Below are 19695 nucleotides of genomic sequence, written 5' to 3'. Positions count from 1 at the left end.
TCTCTCTCTCTCTCTCTCTCTCTCTCTCTCTCTCTCTCTCATGCCTTCTGAGTTGTTGAAAGCAAGCCGCAGACAGGTGAGACACTGTCCTAGTTGGCTCCCCGTTGCTGTGATAAGTGCCACGACCAAGGCGACTTGGGGCAGAATAGGTTTCTATGGCTTATAGGCTAACAGCTCATCTTTGGGGGAAGTTGGGACAGGAACTCAAGGTAGAAACCAGGATGCAGGAATTGAAGCAGAGACCATGGAGGAGTACTGCTTACTGCTTTACTCCTGGCTTGCTCAGTCTGCTTTCTTATGGCAGGAGCACCTAGTGGCCTGAGCCCTCCTACATCTGTCATTAAGAATATTTCCCACAGGCCTGCCTACAGGCCAGTTTGATAGAGGTGTTTTCTCCTTCTCAGATGACTCTAGGTTGTGTCAAATTGACAATCAATCAATCAATCAATCAATCACTCAATAAATCTCTAGCTCTCCCAGTCAGTCTTCCCCTCGGTCCTTGAGTAGTTCCTAAAACCAGGACTGCTTTCCATACCCACAATGCACCTGTCAAGTCAGCAGCTTTACCAGGTCACACACTGTGTTCTGGTTGCCTGCCATTACTCAAAGTTTGCCAGCATCCCCAACATTGCCCTTTGCCAAGTCCCTGGGTTTGTGCCCCCCCCCTTTTTTTTTCTGGAACAGTTTCAAGGTCACTCTGTATTTGAAGAACAGGAGCATTTTGGAAGTGCCCAGGAGAGTTTGCAGAATAACCTCTGATTTTAGTTTGCGTGCTTTTCCTTCTTCTTGGCCAGACACAGGGATGACGCACTTTTCCGGAAGACCGTGAAGAGGATGCTGAGTTTATTCCCATAGCCTTCATCAGGGCTTCTTTTGTCCCTTTGCTTCTGCTAACTTTTTGATGTGTTTGTGACAAGAGTTCGTGTAGTCCAGACCAACCTTACACTCGCTATGTAGCCAGTGGTGACTTTGAACTTCAGATCCCATCTCTACCTGAGTTCCGGCATGACAGGTTATAGGCCACCAGCATCATGTGACCTTGGCCAACATGCTGACAAGTGGGCTCCATCTCCAATTCTGGGACCAATTCTAAGAGCATGGCTGGGGCAATCTGTCCTTCTGTCTTCTTGAGAAGTTCTTCTGCTACTCTTTGTAATTACTAAGTATCTGGCGGGGAGAGTTCGCAAAGTATGGTCTTTCACACTCTAATATCAACATTGAACCCATTGTTGCTGACAGCGTTAACAATCGACTTTTTTTTAACCACATCGTTCTCTACATTAATCATTGGCCCTTACCTGGTGAGAGTTGTCCTCATTCATGGATCACTGATTGTATGTTTTGGTTTTGGTTTTTGGTTTAGACAGAGACTCCCTGATGTGTTTATAAAAAGATAAAAGAAGAAGAAATATGTTTGGTGGATGTGTAGTCAGGTGTGGGGAAGGGGGCGCCTCCGCGGGCCCATGGTGAGGGACCAGCCACATGATGATATAATAATATAGAACAGAGTTTATTCAGGGCATGGGAGGGGAGTTAAGAGGGTAGTAGAGGCGGGAGAGAGGCAGAGAGACAAAGAGAGAGAAAGAGAGAGAGGGTGAGAGAGAGAGAGAGAGAGGGAGAGAAGAGTAGAGGCTGGCAGCCATGAGCACGTGTAGAGGGGGGGGGGCAGAAAAGGAGGAGAGGACAGGCAGGAGGAGCAGTAAGGCAAGAGCAAGGTCGGCCGGGCAGTGGTGGCACACACCTTTAATCCCAGTATTTGGGAGGCAGAGGCAGGCGGATTTCTGAGTTCGAGGCCAGCTTGGTCTACAGAGTGAGTTCCAGGACAGCCAAGGGCTACACAGAGAAACCCTGTCTCGAAAAACAAAACAAAGAGAGAGAGAGAGAGAGAGAGAGAGAGAGAGAGAGAGAGAGAGAGCAGCAGAGTCAAGCAGCTTCTTTTATAGTGAGTCAGGTATACCTGGCTGTTGCCAGGTATCTGTGGGGTGGAGCTTAGACAAAATGCTAACAGTCTTTACATAGCCCTGGCTGTCCTGGAACTCACTAGGTAGACCCAGCTGGCTTCAGACTCACAGAGATCCTCCTGCCTCTGTCTCCTGAGTGCTGGGATTAAAGTAAAGGTGTGTACAACCATGCCTGACTACCTTTGTGTGTGTGTGTGTGTGTGTGTGTCTGTCTGTCTGTGTGTCTGTCTGTGTGTGTGTCTGTGTGTGTTTGAGTCAGGATCAAGCTGTCCAGAAAGCCTAGCTACCTTGGTAGGAATTGGGATTACAGAGATATGTCACTGTGCCTGGCCTGGTTTATTCATGTGTGTCTCTGTGAATCCATTTTTGTTGTTGTTTGGTTTCAGACTCCAGGACAAGGGACTGAGATCAATATTTTACATATCAAAGCAGACCTGACCTCCCAGCATCCCTCAGTCCCTACCTGACATGCCCAGCCCCCACCCCTGAACTTTCTAGCCCAGGGCTGGGCTGCCCTTCCCCCTAGAGGCTCCTTCCTATATAATCCAGACATTTTGGCCTCTTCCCCCTCTCTCCCTCGCTCTCCTCTTTCTCCTCTCTCTGTGTGCAGGCACCCTTTCTGTCTTTTTCTTCTTCCTCCCCACCTTCTCTCTCCCCACAGTGACTCCCCTGGCCTCAGTCCTTTGGGGCCAGAGACCCCACCTGAGAACAGCTTCCCAATAAACCTGCATTTCATATAATCTACGCTGAATTGAATTGGCTCATTTCATCAGCGAAGAAATAATTTGTCACTTATTACCAAGCAGAATTTTATTATTGAAAGTGATAAATACTGTTGAGTATTTATTTTTATAGACCATCACTGGGTAGCCTAGGCTGGCCTCAAACTCAGAATTTTAGGACACTCCCCCTACCCATGCTCTCAATGAAATTTAAAATAAACACAGTAGTCTTTAGTGTTCACAGAGTTGCAACATTGTTGTCACAATTTAATTTTAATACTTGGTCAACTCCAAAGGAAACTCAAAACCACCCACTGTCACTTCTTGCCCTTAGCTGGACCAAACATGACCTTATGCTTCTTCGTTTTTGTTTTTTTGTTTGTTTGTTTTTGTTTTTGTTTTGTTTTGTTTTGTTTTTCCGAGACAGGGTTTCTCTGTGTAGCCCTGGCTGTCCTGGAGCTCACTCTGTAGACCAGGCTGGCCTCGAACTCAGAAATCCGCCTGCCTCTGCCTCCCAAGTGCTGGGATTAAAGGCGTGCACCACCACTGCCCAGCTTGACCTTATGCTTCTTTATATTTTCATTTCCATATGAGACAGGTCATGATCTGGATGAGAAATCACAGGGCAAAAACGGAGCCCTTAACCTGCCCCGCATGAGAAGCATAGTTCATGTCTCTCTGCTTTTTGTTTTTGTATTCGCTGGACAGCTTTGTCATCAGTACTTGTGTGCCTGCTTACAGCGTGGAGAGCCCTCGTCACTCACTCACAAGCCATGGTGGCGAACATGGGCAGGAGTGAGTTGTGGTGAAAACCCTTGTTCACACAGTGTCCCTGTGAGGCGGTCCCCACCATGTCAGAGCAGGATCCGTCTTTTCTCCGATTTGACTTACAAGTCACTGATTTTGGAAGACACATGGCTATGTGGCACCATAAGGTCCCGACAGGACAAAAAGATACCCCTTCAGAGAAACCTATGTCTCTCCATTCGGCCACAAACACTGAGACGATGAGCTGGGCGGTGGTGGTATACACCTTTAATCCCACAACTAGGCAGGCAGAGGCAGGCGTATCTCTGAGAGTTCGAGGCCAGGTCTCAGAGTGAGTTCCAGGACAGCCTGGGTTACAGAGAAACCCTGTTTCGAATCAATCAATCAATCAAATCAATCAATCAATCAGTCAATCAATTGAGACGATGGACTTCATGGAACTGGAATTCCTTCAGGAGTCCAATGCCGAGACAAAGCCAACGAGAAGGCAACTTGTTGCACACAAAGTGGTTTCTCTCGATTCTGACAACTTGTGAGACTGTTTTGGAGGAGAAACTCGAGCTGAGGAACGAAGACAGGCAGGATCACACCTTGAGTAGACGCTTGAGCTGTGCACACCTCTGGCCTCCATTCAAACCTAAACTTCAGGCTGTCGATGTGGCTGCCCCAGTAAAGGCACACAAGTCCCAGAGCCTTAAAAAGCCAGATGTGGCTGTGTGCTAGACTTGGTACCATAGCAAGAGGGTTATGATGGGCAAGCGAGCCTGAACTGAGTGCACAGAAACAAGGAGACCCCGACCCATCAGGGTGGGATCAGAGCAGACCCCGCCCCATGGGGGGTTGAACCAGAGGAGACCCCGCCCCAGCAAGGTGGACCCAAGAACCAACAACTCCTGAAGGTTGTTCTTGAACTCTGCACATGTGTGCCACAGCGTGCGTGCCCTGCACGTGCAGTAGTTAATTAAAACTACAAACTGTTCGTGCTGGAGTCCCCTGAAGATGAACTGGGAGGCTGAGGCGGCAGCAAGGGCAGGGGGTGCATCTAGTTTCTTCGATTCCCTTCCCAAGCCGGCCACATTGAATACATTTGACTTTTCTACTTTTCCCTGTTTATTTTATTTGGCCTACTGAGTGTGGGCGATGCTGGTATGTTAAGGCTGTCAGGCCCCCAGGCTGTGAACCTAACTGGGCTAATAGTACACGATCAGTCCTGCACTAGGTTGCTGGTCATGTTTATGTTCCTTTGCAGAAACTTGAAAGCCACTTTTGCTAAACAACAAAACAGAAACCCCACAACCTTTTACTTGAACCTATAGACATCTGCTGGGTGACTGAGAGAGACCAACGGCTTGATGCAGAGGTAGATTGTGACTCAAAAGTTGAAGCAAAAGAGGTGACAAACAACCATCATTTACCAGATGTTTTGTCCATGACAGCAATACAAGGTGAATTTGGGATAGTCCCTGTTGGAGAAGATGCTTCTCTATTCGCTTATTAATAGCTTCTCTTGAAGCTTTGATAGATATCTGATCAAAATAACTCAAAGGCTCATGGTTTGAGGGAACAGAGTCCCTCATGGTTTGATAAGGTACAGCAGCAGTTGGTGTCATAGCACTGGGAATATGCAACTCAGATCTCAAGAGGACACAGAAAGCAGAGAGCTCGACCAGAAGCTATACCTACCTGTCAAGGTCCGTCTGTCTCCAGTGCTCAACTGACCAACTCCCTCTATTGAGGCTCCACCTCCTAAAGGTTCACAGCCTTCTGAAACAGCAACATCAGGAGATGGTGTTCAAACCCATGAGCCAGTGGGGAACAACTCACATTAAAACCTTAATATCACTCTTGACATCTGTTTGGTGGTGCCACTTGCGGCTGGAAACAGACCTCTTGAAGCTCCAGAGGCCGGAAGTGGCTGATCCAAGCGCTGGCCGGTTTTGTACCTGGTAAGGGGGTTGTTCTCTGCTTGCTTCCAAGATGGGGCCATAGTGTTACATCTTCTCCAGGACTGAACACTGTCCCTTGCTCAGGAAGGGAAGCCATGGCCGGCCAGGGTTGGGGGTGGGGTGGGGGAGGGAAAAATAGTCCCAATCAGGAATTGTGACAGTGACAACTTGATGAGATTTAGAAACAGATCTCTGGGCATATCCAGGAAGATTACATTAATTACATTGGGGAGACACACCCTTAATATGGGTTACACCACCCTATAGGCTGGGATCTGACTGAATAATGAGCAAATGGGTTGACCAACGTTGTGGACATGATGAAATAACTACCTCACACTTGTCCATACCATGTCTCTCATGCCACCATAGGTGATACCCCTCAAGTTATGAGGCAAAAGAAACCCGTTCTTAACAAAGTTTGAAAGACACTGCTAATGCCATTTTGGCTTATACTGCACTCAAGAGTCTAAGAGTCTTGAGTGGTTCTCAACCTTCCTAATGCTGTGACCTTTAAATACAGTTTTATATAATTCTTCATGTTGTGGTGACCCCAGCACGTGAAATTATTCTTGTTGCTATTTCATGTAACTGAAACTTTGCTGTTACAGATCATGTCTTCTGGTGTGTTGGGGGCCGACTTTTAGCAGAAAGCGGCTATCAGCTTTGCAGCCATCTTGAGCCATATACCCTGACATGAGATTTGGATTACAATAGCCTACAACAGCCAAGCACACTCTGATAATCTTGGTTTAGATACCTTAAAGGTGTGTGAGATTAAAGGTGTGTGACTTAAGAGTATGACTTAGAAGTATAGAGATCAGAGTTAGAGACAAGACCTAAGGGCATGATTAAAGGTGTAACTTAGAGGCGTGGCTTAGAAGTGAGACATATAAAAGGCAGAGGCAGACAGTAGAGATTCAGACTATAGAGGGAGAATCAGACAGGAGACACTTAGAGGAAGAGAGACTGAAGAATAAACGGGATTGAATCACACCCTGTCTGGTCTCCATTCTTTGAGTCTGCCCTCACCCTCGCTCTTGCTGAACCCCGACCCGCAGACCAGAGCAGCAGCTTGGGCCGGGATACAGTGGCTGCCCAAACGTGGGTCGGCCCGGGCCTCAGCATTTTGCCTGGGCTGCAACATTTATTTTGGCCGCCCCAACGTGGGGCTAGTGTGGACCCCAACATTATTTTGGTGCCCGAACAGGGACTAGTGTGGACCCCAACACTGGTGGTCTTTGGTGACCCCTATGAAAGGGTCATTTGTGACCCAGAACTGCTTTCTGGAGCTTAAATCATAAAGCATGACCTAGACTGGGGTGGTACCTCCTTCTGTTGTGTTGTGTCATCTAGGGACAAACCAACAGTGGGTTCTGGCCCAGGATGTCTGGATGCAACATGTGAACTCCCAAAAGTAGCTAAGTGTCACTCAGGCCTGGCATTGAGGTGTGGTGGGGCCACAGTATGTCAACACTTGTCACAGTATCTAGACAGGCAGCAGTACCCCACCTCCCAGCTTATGTGGTTCAGGGCAAGAGATACCACACAGACCTTGGACAGGGTTGTGATAGGACATTTTTACAGGGATCACTTCCTGGGCATGTAAACACACACCAGCAATCCTGTCCCACCAGGCATGCACACTGCACAACTACTGAAGTCCTGGCTAGAAGACACACAGGTCATGTGACCCTACAGGTCACCTCACCCTAGGACATGCTCTCTTGCAAATATGGTTGGCAGTCTGAGGCTGGGTGTTCAAAGGGCTGTAGCCGGCATTGGCTCAGAGAAAGGCAGAGACCCACATGCCTCGGGGAGAAACTCCTGGTCACTCAGGTCCCATGGATAGCCCCAGAAGCCTCAGGGAGAAACTCCTGGTCACTAATGGTACTACAACAGCTCCTTATCCTCCCTCACTGGCTGGGATTTTATGTCCAATTTAAATGTGTTTATTCCAAGTAATATGAACCTAGCACTTTTAGAAAAGCAATTGCAGAAAAGACTTTACAAGGAATCACACCAGTACTGTATCACTACAAATTTTATTCAGAAACCCATCTTTGTTTTTTTTTGTTGTTTTTTAAAAAAAAAATCCCATTATGAACTGGCTTGTCAACCAACTACAACACTGTCTAGCAGACACACGGTAAAAATGGCTCGGCTCAGAATCGTCCAGATCTCTCCCGGTCTCTTGACCGCCTCCTGTCACGCTCCCGTCCTCCACCACCGCCACCGCCACCGCCACCTCCGCGCCCACGGTCTCTGGATCGGGAACGCCGCTCCCTGGATCGGGACCTGGATCTATGCCTGGATCCAGAAAGAAGAAAACGGCATCAGAAGCAGAGCATGACAGCCCTGACTGCAGAGAGGACACATGAGGCCAGTGACTTGAAAGCCCCAGGTATGAAAGGCACCCCAACTTTAGATGTTATCCTCAAGTAGGATGCACCTCCAAACTGGATGGGTTTGGTATGTTTGGTGTGATATATATATCTCGTTCAGAACCAGCCCAAATGCTGTGGGCAATCACAAAACCAATGAAGGCTGGGCAGCAGTGAGCTCTTGTCGCACACCCAGAAGACACCCACTGCTTGCCATGCTTAGCCCTTCTCCAATCTCACCCACCTCAGGATTTGTTAGGCAGAGTCCATTGGGCCAGTTTTTGGGTGGGAGAAAACCATCTAGAATCAGTGAACTCACTTTTTTTTTTGTTTTGTTTTTGAGACAGGGTTTCTCTGTGTAGCCCTGCCTGTCCTGGAACTCACTCTGTAGACCAGGCTGGCCTCAAACTCAGAAATCCACCTGCCTCTGCCTCCCAAGTGCTGGGCCCGGCAGTGAACTCAACTTGATTCCAGAAAAACAGGAGCACAGTGGCCACCTGTGAGCAGTACAGCAAGCTGGCCCCAGTGCCACTGCCCGCTGCAGGCAAACCAGACAACCCACACACCTTCAGAATGCCTCCCTGTACAGCAGGGCAGGACTCTCCCAGGCATTCTGTATTTGACATAATGCACCAGGAGCTGAGCAGACACACAGAGGACAAGCAATCACAGGCCTGTTTTCCTCCGCCCCGAGGAGCTTCCCTGTTTACAGCCCCCACCCGCAGGACATTACGTCCTGCGCCCAGAGGACTCACTTCTTGCGCCTGCGCCCATACAGCTCCCGTCGCAGCTCTCTTGAGATTGGCTTCAGATGCATGAAGTTGCAGAAACCCCCTCTTGTGCACTCTCTGTGGGTCAGATCCAGACTTGTTACACTATGCCCCTGCTGACAGCTCTGCACAGCACAGCACAGCACAGCACAGCAGAGTCACACCCTTCCTTCCTTACCCCATTTCATACTGGCGACAACAGGCTTCCCTGAAGTCAGTTACTGGCGACAGCTCTGCATGGATGGGCTGCCCGTTAAACCAGCGGTTATTCAAGTCCATCACAGCTTTCTCCGCATCCTCCTCACGTCGAAACTGAAAAGGCAAAACAAAGTGTTTGCTATACTCCACTCCTGCATTGCTAAGGGTTGATTCTCTACCCCACTACTGCTATACACTCCCTGAGGCAGAACATTATGGGATGCCGCAGTAAAACTGAACTGGCCAATCCTCCCCATGATGGAGTCTAGGACAGCCCAGTTACCTTCCAGTCTAATCCACTAAGAGCAAATGTGTGTGTGTTCCCACAGAGGGTTAACAAAGCACACAGGCCAACCTGTGCCAATGCGAGCAGCTCAACCCCAGAGCCGACTCCTCAGTAAAGCTACAGCTACTAGGATGGCAGGCCACAGCACCCAACAGTCTGTACCTTGACATACACGTTCCCCACCAGGTGGTCTCCTAGGTTGTCACAGACGTTCATCTCCTCAACTTCCCCATACTTTTCTTCCATCTCAGTGAAGACTTCCTGGAGGAGAACAGGAGTTGAAGAGCACTGCACCCAGCCCTGTCCCAGGTCACCTCCATTTTGCCCCCTGCCAGCAGGCACTCACCTCAAAGAACTCATCATAGTGCTCCTGCATCTCCACGTCGCTCACAGCACCTGCAGTCAAAGACACGAAGCTGATGAGCCCTGTGGCCTCGCTGCCCTCACGCTCAGCTGCTATAGTGACTGTCTAGAGGACGCCAGGCCAGAGCTGCATGCTACAGGAGCACCGACTTGCTTGTGCCTTGGAGTTGCTGAGATCTTAAATGCCCACAGCCTCAGTCCTGGCTACCAAAACCACAGCCAGCTTTAGTTGGTACCAAAAGGGCATACAAAGTTCAAGGGAAACGGTGACTCTTGGATTAAGACCTTTTAAGAATAAAACTGTGTTCCTTGAGACTGGAGGCCAGGAAGTGCACTGACTCCCCTCTGTCGGGTCAGAATTGAAGCTGAGACAGGGTGGGTGAGTGATCAGGAGCTCTCGTGCCTTTACACACTGCCAGCCTCTGAATGCTAGCAAATTCTGATGTGACTGAAACCAAAGCCACCAGACTTCAGCATCTGGATGTCTTGCTATAGAGATAGTCAGACCTTGTTGAAGGTGTTCCCAACTTCTGCACCCGGTCTCCTCTCCCTCCATAAGCCACAGGCAGTAACTGAAGCCATGGCTGCTCATGAACACTTCTGCCCAGTCTGTCCCAATGATCACTCCCTCAACCGCAATCCAAGACACCACAGAACTGGTCTGTTAATAAAGTCATGTTCTAAACAGTTGGGCGAGGAGCTGGCAAGGGCCTTACAGGGGATTGGGGGCCATGCTGGGTCTGAGTTCAATTGATCCCTTCCGTGAGCCACGTTCCTGGACAGACAGGGAGCTCACAGGCCCACTTGCCTCACTGGTGCACCCCACAAAAGGCATCTGGTTGGGTTGGGGCAGTATCTTGAAGTCTGCTCAAAACTCATTGGTAACCAAAACTAGGAGCTAACCTACGTTCTGATTTTGCAGCTCCCTTACCAACTTATCTGGAGTTGTTTTAGTTATTTTGACTTTTAAAGAAACAAATTGGCCTGAAAATCCAAATTTTATTGAATGCACCAGGCTCTCTTAACAGGAGCATGCCCATATGTGGTACCTGACCAAACCTTCAGGGGTGCCTGGCCCTACCTGAGAATAGGTCATAGGCAACGACAGAAGGCCGAGAAGCCTGCCCCACAGGTAGCAGCCAACGTCAAAGCCTTCTGCATTCAGGTAGAATGAGAATAGGAAAAAAATATTCCCATGCTCAGAGCTCTGACAAACATTTGGTGGTTTTAGGACTGATGGGCTCACCTACCCTGTGCCAGCTCCCATCTGTCAAAATGACCCAAAGGCCAGGACAGCAGGACACTGATCAGGACACCAGCGGGCTCAGTATACTCTAAGTATTACAACCTAGAAAATGACTACTTTTCTTACACACATATTATTCTTAAAATTCAGACTCCCATTTAACTTTATTTTGTGTTATGTGAAGTACATTTTTCTACACATGTCAAGGCGGGAACTAATTTGCTCTAAAATAAAGTTAGTTTCATTTACTTTCTATAACCGGGGCTGGAAGATTAAATGAGAGCTGAAAATTCAGTTTACAGTATACCCCAAAACATACTGTGAATTGCAAATAGAGACAGCAAACACAACATCCTGTCAGGAAAGCAGAGTCCACAAGTGAACCACCACTGTTAACAATCACCTGTTTTCCATTTGCTGGTACCCCAGGGCAGGGACATGAACAAACGTTACTTAATAAAGCCACACATAAACATTTCCCCCCTCCTACAGTCCTTATTTCTAAAAATAAAACAAAACCAAGTATTTAAAACAGGGACTGGTTGCCAGGTGACTGCTATCTCAATTCAGAGAGCGCTCTATCGTCAGGTCAGGGTTAGCGTCAGACACTCGCACCTCAGCAGTAAAAACACACGAAAAGCCCCATCTACACAAACATGGGCACCAGAGCTTTCCCAGCCTGGCCAGCTCCAGCAGGTGGTGGTCTTGGGACCATGTATTTACCCAGGGCAGGCCAACAGGACATAAAGGTTTTGGTCGGGGTGTGGTGGATTTAGAAGCCTGTGGCCATCCAAGGGGAGTCTACTTTGGGTCTGGACATGATTACATCCCTGTGTTCCACTGTAGAAATATAGTAACTCCCAGCACAGGAAGAGATGTGCAAGGACTGCTGATGCCAGCTTAAGATGTTGCCCCACGGAGTCCCCTTTATCACCAGATATAGCACGCTACCTAAGGAGTGGGTGGCTAGACACAAAACATCTCCTGTGCTGAGCGCTCGTCTGGTTAGCACACCTGTATGGCGACCCTGCATGGTGTGGACTGCAGACCCTCACCTGGGAAACACTCAGAACAAGGCCCTCACATAGAGCATGACCTCTGACATGCAGTTTATGGAAATGAGGCTATCGAGCAACAAAATCTTAAACTTGTAAGCAATTTCTGCCGAGTTCCAGAAAGCGAGAGAGCCATTCAGATGCTGCTGCTCTTCAGAGGGAAGAGCGGACCTCAAACTCAATCCCAGTGCATCCCAGGGTGACGGTCCAAGTGCGGAGGGAGCGAGAGCAGCAAGTCCCAACTACTTCAAGGGCGCCCTTGCCAGTCACTGTCATCCTGACTAAGGGACAGCATCTCCAGCAGGTCAGTGGGGACAACAGCTCCTGCCATCTCTAGGACGCGGTTCTTGACACTAGCACAGCAGACCAGGTGGATGGACACTGAGCTCTGACACGCAAGCCCAGGGAACCAGGGAAGGAACTTGTATGAACTTACAGCGCAAACCGTCAGCAGACTGGGAAGAGTTTTGAGGGTTACGGTAAATGTTCAAGAGGGCAATGGTCTGAAATACAAAACGCAACAACTTTATATTATGGAAATTAAATGTACACACTTAACCGGCTGCCTGTGACGATCGATCGCTTCAGTTGAGTCGGTGCTGAAAGAGAGTGGGTTATTTCCCTTGAGCACAGGTGTCCCCTGAGTTGGTGGCTGTCTTGAACTACACTAACACTGCAGTGCAGGGAGATCTCATGAGATGCTGATACCGCACTTCTGCCCACAGCGGCCTCTCCACTGCCAAGTGCCAGCCGAGCAAGGACGGCACTGGCTCTTAGCTGACAGACTGAGAGGAAAAGTGCTCGCACCTGTGACGAACTGAGTGCTGTACCAGAGAAATACAATATCTCATGTCATGAAATCTCCACTTCCTAGAGGAAAAATTATAATGGTGAAATAAAACCCACACGTACTGGGCAACTTACCTTGTTGACTCCTTAATATTCCTACCATTTTAACTTTACAGAAAGAACTTAAGAAAGGCCAGGGTTAAGTCACAGTAAAGGCCAACAACTGGCTACCCGGGTTAGAACCCGCTTCCTGTGGGCGGACACTCTCGTGACAAACATAAGTCAACAGGAGAGGCCGGCCAGTGACTTTCCCTAGGAGAGCGCCTCCTGAGCGCTTGTGGCCCCTGTCAAGTTCTGGCTGTGCGCCACGAGGTTCCAGCACCGTGTCCTGTTTGCAACAGCTCTATGTCAGCAGCTCAGAGCCAGCGTTATGTCTCAATTAAGAGTGGGCTCTTGAACACCATCGTTTAAAAAAATTTCTCCAACTGTGGGACTTACAGTGTGAGCCGTCAGCCGTCTGTGCACTGTTTTGGGGATTACGATAGATGTTTTGAATCAAGATGGTCTGCGGGGAAAAAAAATAAAAAGGGGAATTCTACTGGCTGCTGTGCATATATTAGACAATTGCAAAGAGACAGTTTGTTTGCAAACGGCTAACGTTTGTTTGTTGTTTTTCTCACAAGTCTGACACTTGTGTCTTGTGCAGAGTATACCAAAACCATCATATTATGAAAACAGAGTTTGAGCAATGACTTGGGTCAAGTCAGCCAGCAACCAAGAAGGAATTGTTATCTGTTGTTTTGAGTGGTCCCCGTTACCAAGAATCAAGTGCTTCAATACAAGATAAGAACACTAACATTTTCTTGTACTTCAAGCCAGCACACAACATGTTAAAAAGCCACATAATCGCATTCCCCACACAAAGTCATCTGTCTTAACCAAATGCATACGTCAACTGTATGCAGCACTAAAGGTCTCTGGTCTCTTAGCCAAGCAGCCACGCCAGTTGTCTCGGATACCTCACTCTTATTTACACTTTCTTGGTGGGTCTCTGTTTACATAATACAATAGTTAAAACATTTGCTCTTTTGCGATCCTCCTTTTTAAGGAAAAAAATCCTTTTAACCCTTGTGCTTTTAACTGGATCAGGCAGACTTGAAACCTTACACTGTACCGTTCTTCTTAAAATCAAGTTGTCTGAAAAAACAAACCATGTTTAAGTTAGTAAGCTAATATAGCACATCAGTCTCACGCCCACATCACTAGAGCTTACACAGAAACCCACCCTGAACCACACTACAGTCATGCCAGCCAGCACCGCCTGATCTACAGCACAGACGGCCTCAATGACCTGTTGGAAAGAAAGCCGTTCTAAGTGCTCTGCAGACTAGAGCTCAGCTTCCGGCTCTGCTCAAAGGGTGTAGGGTGAAGAACAGTGTTTGGGAGACAGGTCTGCTGTCTCCCAACACCAGACCACAAACCTGAAGCACTGAGTTAAAGCAGTCAGCCCTCAACCACCCTGAGTGGGCCTGCACCTTCAAGTTTCCCAGATCTGACTTTACCAGCTTCCTACTGGAGGGAGCATGGTGGTAAGTAGATGCCTGGTCCCTGCAGGTCTCCACAGTACCGAAGCAGACAAAGGCTGCTCACTGTAGGGAAAGTGATGTAAGAGGGGAAACTATAGTTACCTCTGACTAGTCAACCAAACCCAACTGAGGTAACTGTTGTAGTGTTGAGCTCATCAGAGTATAGCGGGCCCACCTCCCTGCTGTGTTCTAGGCCTCAGTGCTTAGAGCTCTTGAGGAAACCGTGTAGCTTGGGCTCAGAGAGCACTGACAGCAGCCTCTCTACCCACAACCTCCCATGCCTGTTAACCAAGCACAAAGACACAAAGGCATGCAGAGTCAGCAGCTAAGACCACTGGGTCAGCTGGGAGATTTTGTTAATAGTCAGATATAAACAACACACTCATAGCAGTCTAAAGCAGATGCTTTCATAAAATTCACTAAAAGAGGACCCTTTAAGGCCATTAGAGGACAGATGCCTCCTACACTAACCATGGGGCAGTCAAGGATAATTGGGAAGAAAAACCTATCATGCTCTCCCCTCTAAAAATATCCAAGGCTGTGTTTTCCAGGTTTACATTCTAAAACAAGGTTCCTTTCTTCCTTTATCTCCTTGTATAGCTGGCAAATGTCTTAACCTTCTACAGAAAAACAATATAGTATGCAAGAAGGGAAAAACATATGAAAGATGCACCCTTTAAAAAGATGCACCTGCAGCTTTTGGGCTGCTGTAGGTAGACCTGGACTGGGCAATGATGAAGTCAAAGTCTAATCTAGACAGACTCAGTGAGACCTTCCACTCTCCCATCTCTTTGTTTATTAGCAAGTCTGTGCTGGGACCAAATTGTGTTTCCCCCACAACCCCTACTGCCCCACCAAGCAAAATAACACGGGACTGAGTTTAACTCAGGCAGACCTAAGCTTAAGCTAACAAACACGTCTCAGTGAACCCAAGAAACCCCGGCGGGAGCAATCTATGCCCACCTTTAAGTTTCTATGCTTATGATGCCTTGTAGTATCAAACCATGGACCCCACTGGGGTATTAGAGTATGCTGGGTCTGCTGATAAACCCCACACCAGCATGCCTCACCCAGTGACAGCAGAACTACTGCTCGGTGAGCAGAAATTCCTCTGTATCCACTTATGTCTCTCCGTAAGGGAGAAGCAAAGGGCTGCGCACTTCAGCTTCAGCCAACACCCAACCATATATTTTTAAGAACTCCTCTAAGGTCAAGAACAGCAAGGCTTCCCACTGGGGTAGGTCTATCACCCTCTGTAACAAATGTAAAATAAAACCAGAGGGAAGATTTGACTTGCTGTGTATGAGAACACTAATCGATCCTGAAAGCACAAGAACTTTTGATAATTTGTGAAAAAAATAAAATAAAAAACAAAAAACCCAACAACACACAAACCTGGCTAAAGGTTGGTTTATTGTGCAACCGAGAACATCTGTCTCCATGACGACATGCTCCGATTTTGAAATAAAATGAACAGTTGACTCTGTAAAGGGAAAATACGAACTGATTATTTCTGGGAAGATGTGACAGAAACATCATTAACTTGAAGCTACTTCCCAGCTACCTTCTTCCACGCTACACAAGTCAGGCAGCTCTTGCTGGCTGTGTCTTCTTGCAGGCAGTGTTGGAAGTCACTACTCCAGCTCCCCAGAGAAGGGCTCTAACTCTAACCTGCCTCCTGCTACCCTAAGCCTTTCTTTGAACATTTTCTTTGCCTTTTAAGACTAGCCCACTCTGTGGGTCCTGGGTGCCTCCAAGGCACTGTTCCAAGGACGAGGGTGTGGTGCTTGCTCACAGCCTGAGTGCTGTCACCATGTAAAGAAAAACAGAAAACAAAGTTCATGCTCTCTCCAACTCATGTACCAAACTAAGAGGAAATTTCCAAACTGGTCTGAAGCAAGCAGGCCTCTTGGCTTCACCTCAGTGCAAACGTGCTATGTAGAGAGCTAGCCTGCCTCACAAACCACACGTGAGCATTGCACCCGCCACAGAGCCCTGCTCAGACACTCCGAGGAGCCACCAGAAACCAAAACCATCAGGTGCTGCTGGGTGGCCTGCAAGATCTGTAGTTTGAACTTTTACTGAGGCAGTTTCCCTGTGCAGGTGTCAGCTGCAGAGGCAGGAATGCTGCCCCATGGATGCTTTTAGCAAGAGCCACATGCTTAAAAGTCCTTGCCCTGGTGTAAAGACTGAAGGTCGCATGGTAGATTATGAAGACCAGTTAGTCATCCTCTGTTGATGATCAGACAGTAAGTCTGAGTTTCTCTGGAAAGGAGAATGATGCTAGTGACCCCCTTACTTTATACAACCTAACTCGATTAGGTAATCTTTCTCTAGAAAATCAGCAGAAAACAAAGAGCTTGTTTAAAAAATACCTTGGAATGGGCAAACTTCTGGCTGAAAATACTCAAGGGCTCCTTCCACATGAAACAGCTCTCAAACCTGCACTCCCAGCAAACACCCTGCTTCAGCGGGTGGCGACACTTTTACTCCTAGCACTTGGGGGGTGGGGCAGGAAAAGGTAGACCTCTGAGTCTGATACTAGCCTGGCCTACAAAGAGCTCCAGGACAGCCAGGGCTATGCAGACAAACCCTGTTTTGGGGGCAGCCAGAGGAGAGGTACAAGGAAAAAGGCTGATTTCTGCCAGATAAGCTGGGTCTAGAAAACAAGTCAAAGCTACATATTTGATTGGTAAAGATTCACCATAAAAAGCCCCAAAGTTAATAGGCACCCCACATTCCTGTTTCAGCTAAAATAACATAAGTAATCTACATTTTTTAGAGAAGACACTCTTCCATAGCACCAAACAAATTTGCACGTATTTTTGAGACAGGGTTGCTATGTCCTAGAACCTGGTTTGGTTTTTGTTTTTAAAAGATATTTATTTAATGTATATGAGTACACTGTAGCAGACACATCAGAACCTATTACAGATTGTTGTGAGCCACCATGTGGTTGTTGGGAATTGAACTCAAGACCTCTGGAAGAGCAGTCTCTTAACCGCTGAGCCATCTCACCAGCCCAATCCTGGAACTTGTTATACAGACCAGGCTGGAACTCAGAGCTCCACCTACCTACCTCTGCCTCTGGAGTGCTGGGACTAAATGGACCACCACACCTGGCTTTAAGTGTTGACTTAAAGTACTTTAACGGTTTTATTTAAGGGGGAGGGAGGTGTATACCCAAGTGTGGGTGCTGGTGGTGGCCAGAGGCAAAGGATCTCCCCAGATCTGTCACTACAGGTGGTTGTGAGACATCAGATTGCAATGAAGGGGATTCAGAGAACCAAACTACTGTCCTCTTCAAGAGCCACAGAGTCACCTCTCCTGTACCCTTAATGTATTTTAGTCATCCTTAACACAAGGCACAATCTTCCTCCATGACTTCCTGAGACCCCAGACTTTATCCCATCTGATTCTCCAAGACTGGCCTAGACCTGACATCCATTAAAATGTCTCTCTGAGCGACTGCCGACTCGAGCATGAGACTTTTAGAAACATCCCCTCTTTCAACCACTGTAGACTGTATAAAGGTGCCTGATCGGACAGCCTCCATCCTGGAAAACAGAACATTTTAACAGTGAGAACGTGGCACCAAAAATTGTATCTATTGTAAACGCTTACCACCATGACTGACATCTGTGTAAACCTTGAACGAAACCCGGAAACATAAAGATGGTGACTACTTACTGGGAGCAGATTAAGCCAGACACTTAAATCTTTAGCGTCTGAAGACATGCCCGCCTTAACCTAAACTTCAGCCAACACGCTGGAAACGAGTCTGTGCCACGGCAGCATACGAATGCAGGCGGGAATACTGTTATTTCTTTTCCTCTTACCCTAACAGTTGGCTACGGATATGCAAACCTTAACTTAAAAATAAGAGCGGGTCCGCCAACGCTTAGGCAGGCAGGAGATTTATTCGGTCGAACCCGCTCCCAAAGGTCGGCCCCAGCGACTGAATGCTAGCGAGGATGGTGCCACAGCACTTCCGACACGACAACTCAAAGCCCAAAGTTGCAAGAAACGTGTTACCTCGCCACAGAAGCTCGAGGCAGCGGTGGGAGCGCGGCGTGGAGCAGGGCCCCGTGTAGAACCCGCCATGGAGGGCCCGCCGTGGAGCTCTAGGCGCCGAGGCCCAGCCCGAGCCGCCCGCCAGGTCCCGCCGACCGGCCCACGAGGCGGCGGCGCTGAGCCGCGCGAGGCCGCCAGGCCCGAGCCACCCGCTACGCCTGGACGCCACCGCCGCTTGCCTCGGCCGGCACCCGCTGCCCGTCGCCGCCCCAGCCCAAGTCCCGGCAGGCCGGCCCTACTCACTTGTCTTTCTCGGTGCCGAAGATGGAGGCCAAGTATTCCGCCATTTTCCAGCGGACGACTCCGGCACGGCAGCCGACGCTGCCGACTACACCGACGTCCCCTCCGGAGACGTCACCGGACGCGACGACGCTCTCCCCGCCCGTCGTAGCGGCTCTGTCCAATTGGGAAAGGCGCTGCCAGCGCGGGGGCGGGACGAAGAGCGCGCCGAGGCTCCGCCCCCTGCACCGGCGCCTGCGCACTCCCTGCCGCCCGGGCGGGTCCCGCGCATAGCTCTCGGCTTAGGCTGTGGACACCCGCTCCGCGCGTGCTCAGCACCGCTGTTTCCCGCTCCTGCCGCTGGAACCGCGCCCTCTCCCCTTGTTGGCCCTCCTGTCCCAGGCCTCCCCACTGGTGCGGCTGCAGACAAGGGGCCTTGTTCGGCCTCCTGGAGGGGCTTAAACCCACAGCATCTCACAGTTACCAGCTCACCTTCAAGTCACTATATTTCCAGGCAGAGCCTAATAATCCCTTTATCTCAGGCTGAGACCCAGGCTGTGAGGTCATCTTGGTTTGCTGACTTTGCCTGCTCTCTCTGGCTATAGAGCCACTTCCACCCGAGAACGAATCGAGGAAGATGGTTGTGGGAAGCTGGGGTCTCCACACAGGCTTTCGCGAATTAACCTGGTTACTAGAACCAGGATGGATGACCAGACCAGGGCCATCAGACCATTAGTTTGTCCATCCTTCTGTCTTCCCACATGGCCATTCACATTAATCCACCTAATTATCCATGTCACATCTATTTATCTGCTATTTATCTGCTATTTGGAGACATTAGAACAGCAAACCCTATAGGAGCTATATACAAGCAAGTAACTCGTATAGATACAGAGTGCTGTAATGCTTGTTTTATTGTGTGCGTTTTGTTTTTTTCTCCATGAGATGGTCTCATGTATGCATCAGGCTACATAGCTACTATGTACAGCTACAGAGGACCTTCAACTTCTGATCCTTCTGAACGTCTACCATCCTGAGTGCCAGGGTTACCTGTGTGCACTACCAAACAGGTTTATATGATACTGTATGGTATTTTTTTTGTTTGTTTTTTGTTTTTTGTTTTTGGTTTTTTCAAGACAGGGTTTCTCTGTGTAGTCCTGGCTGTCCTGGAACTCACTCTGTAGACCAGGCTGGCCTCGAACTCAGAAATCCGCCTGCCTCTGCCTCCCAAGTGCTAGGATTAAAGGCGTGCGCCACTACCGCCCGGCGGTTTTGTTTTTCAAGATAGGGTTTCTCTGTGTAGCCCTGGCTATCCTGGAACTCACTCT

General features: G+C 48.7%; 1 protein-coding gene across 4 annotated transcripts; it reads right to left on the bottom strand.

Annotated features, from left to right (window-relative positions):
* Positions 1-7423: 7423 nt before the first annotated feature.
* Positions 7424-18531, bottom strand: U2af1 (U2 small nuclear RNA auxiliary factor 1). Of its 4 annotated transcripts, none has more exons than XM_034524397.2 (8): positions 18392-18531; positions 15470-15557; positions 12987-13053; positions 9382-9431; positions 9198-9296; positions 8730-8863; positions 8537-8629; positions 7424-7707 (listed from the first exon to the last, which is right to left on the bottom strand). In XM_034524397.2, the coding sequence occupies exons 1-8, from the start codon at positions 18433-18435 to the stop codon at positions 7563-7565; spliced, it is 720 nt and encodes a 239-aa protein (XP_034380288.1). In that variant the 5' UTR covers positions 18436-18531; the 3' UTR covers positions 7424-7562. The 4 variants fall into 4 exon arrangements, with proteins under 4 accessions (XP_034380288.1, XP_034380287.1, XP_076773060.1 ...); XM_034524396.2 differs by lacking the exon at positions 12987-13053 and adding an exon at positions 12136-12202; XM_076916945.1 differs by lacking the exons at positions 15470-15557; positions 18392-18531 and adding an exon at positions 12136-12202 and having other exon boundaries at positions 12987-13026.
* Between the last annotated feature and the right edge of the window lie 1164 nt (positions 18532-19695).

The sequence above is a fragment of the Arvicanthis niloticus genome, chromosome 20 (assembly GCF_011762505.2).
Source record: "Arvicanthis niloticus isolate mArvNil1 chromosome 20, mArvNil1.pat.X, whole genome shotgun sequence".
Taxonomy (NCBI): Eukaryota; Metazoa; Chordata; class Mammalia; order Rodentia; family Muridae; genus Arvicanthis; species Arvicanthis niloticus.
The sequence above is the reverse complement of the archived record's forward strand: the minus strand, read 5'-3'. Positions and strand labels throughout refer to the sequence as shown.

What these genes read in the sequence shown, in the direction of transcription:
- U2af1 (XM_034524397.2), bottom strand. Translation starts at nt 18,435, where the DNA reads ATGGCGGAATACTTGGCCTCCATCTTCGGCACCGAGAAAGACAA. An exon ending in TTCGGCACCGAGAAAGACAA is followed by an intron (nt 15,558 to 18,391) that starts GTGAGTAGGGCC and finishes TTCCCTTTACAG; the next exon opens with AGTCAACTGTTCATTTTATT. An exon ending in ACTATGATGAGTTCTTTGAG is followed by an intron (nt 9,297 to 9,381) that starts GTGAGTGCCTGC and finishes GTTCTCCTCCAG; the next exon opens with GAAGTCTTCACTGAGATGGA.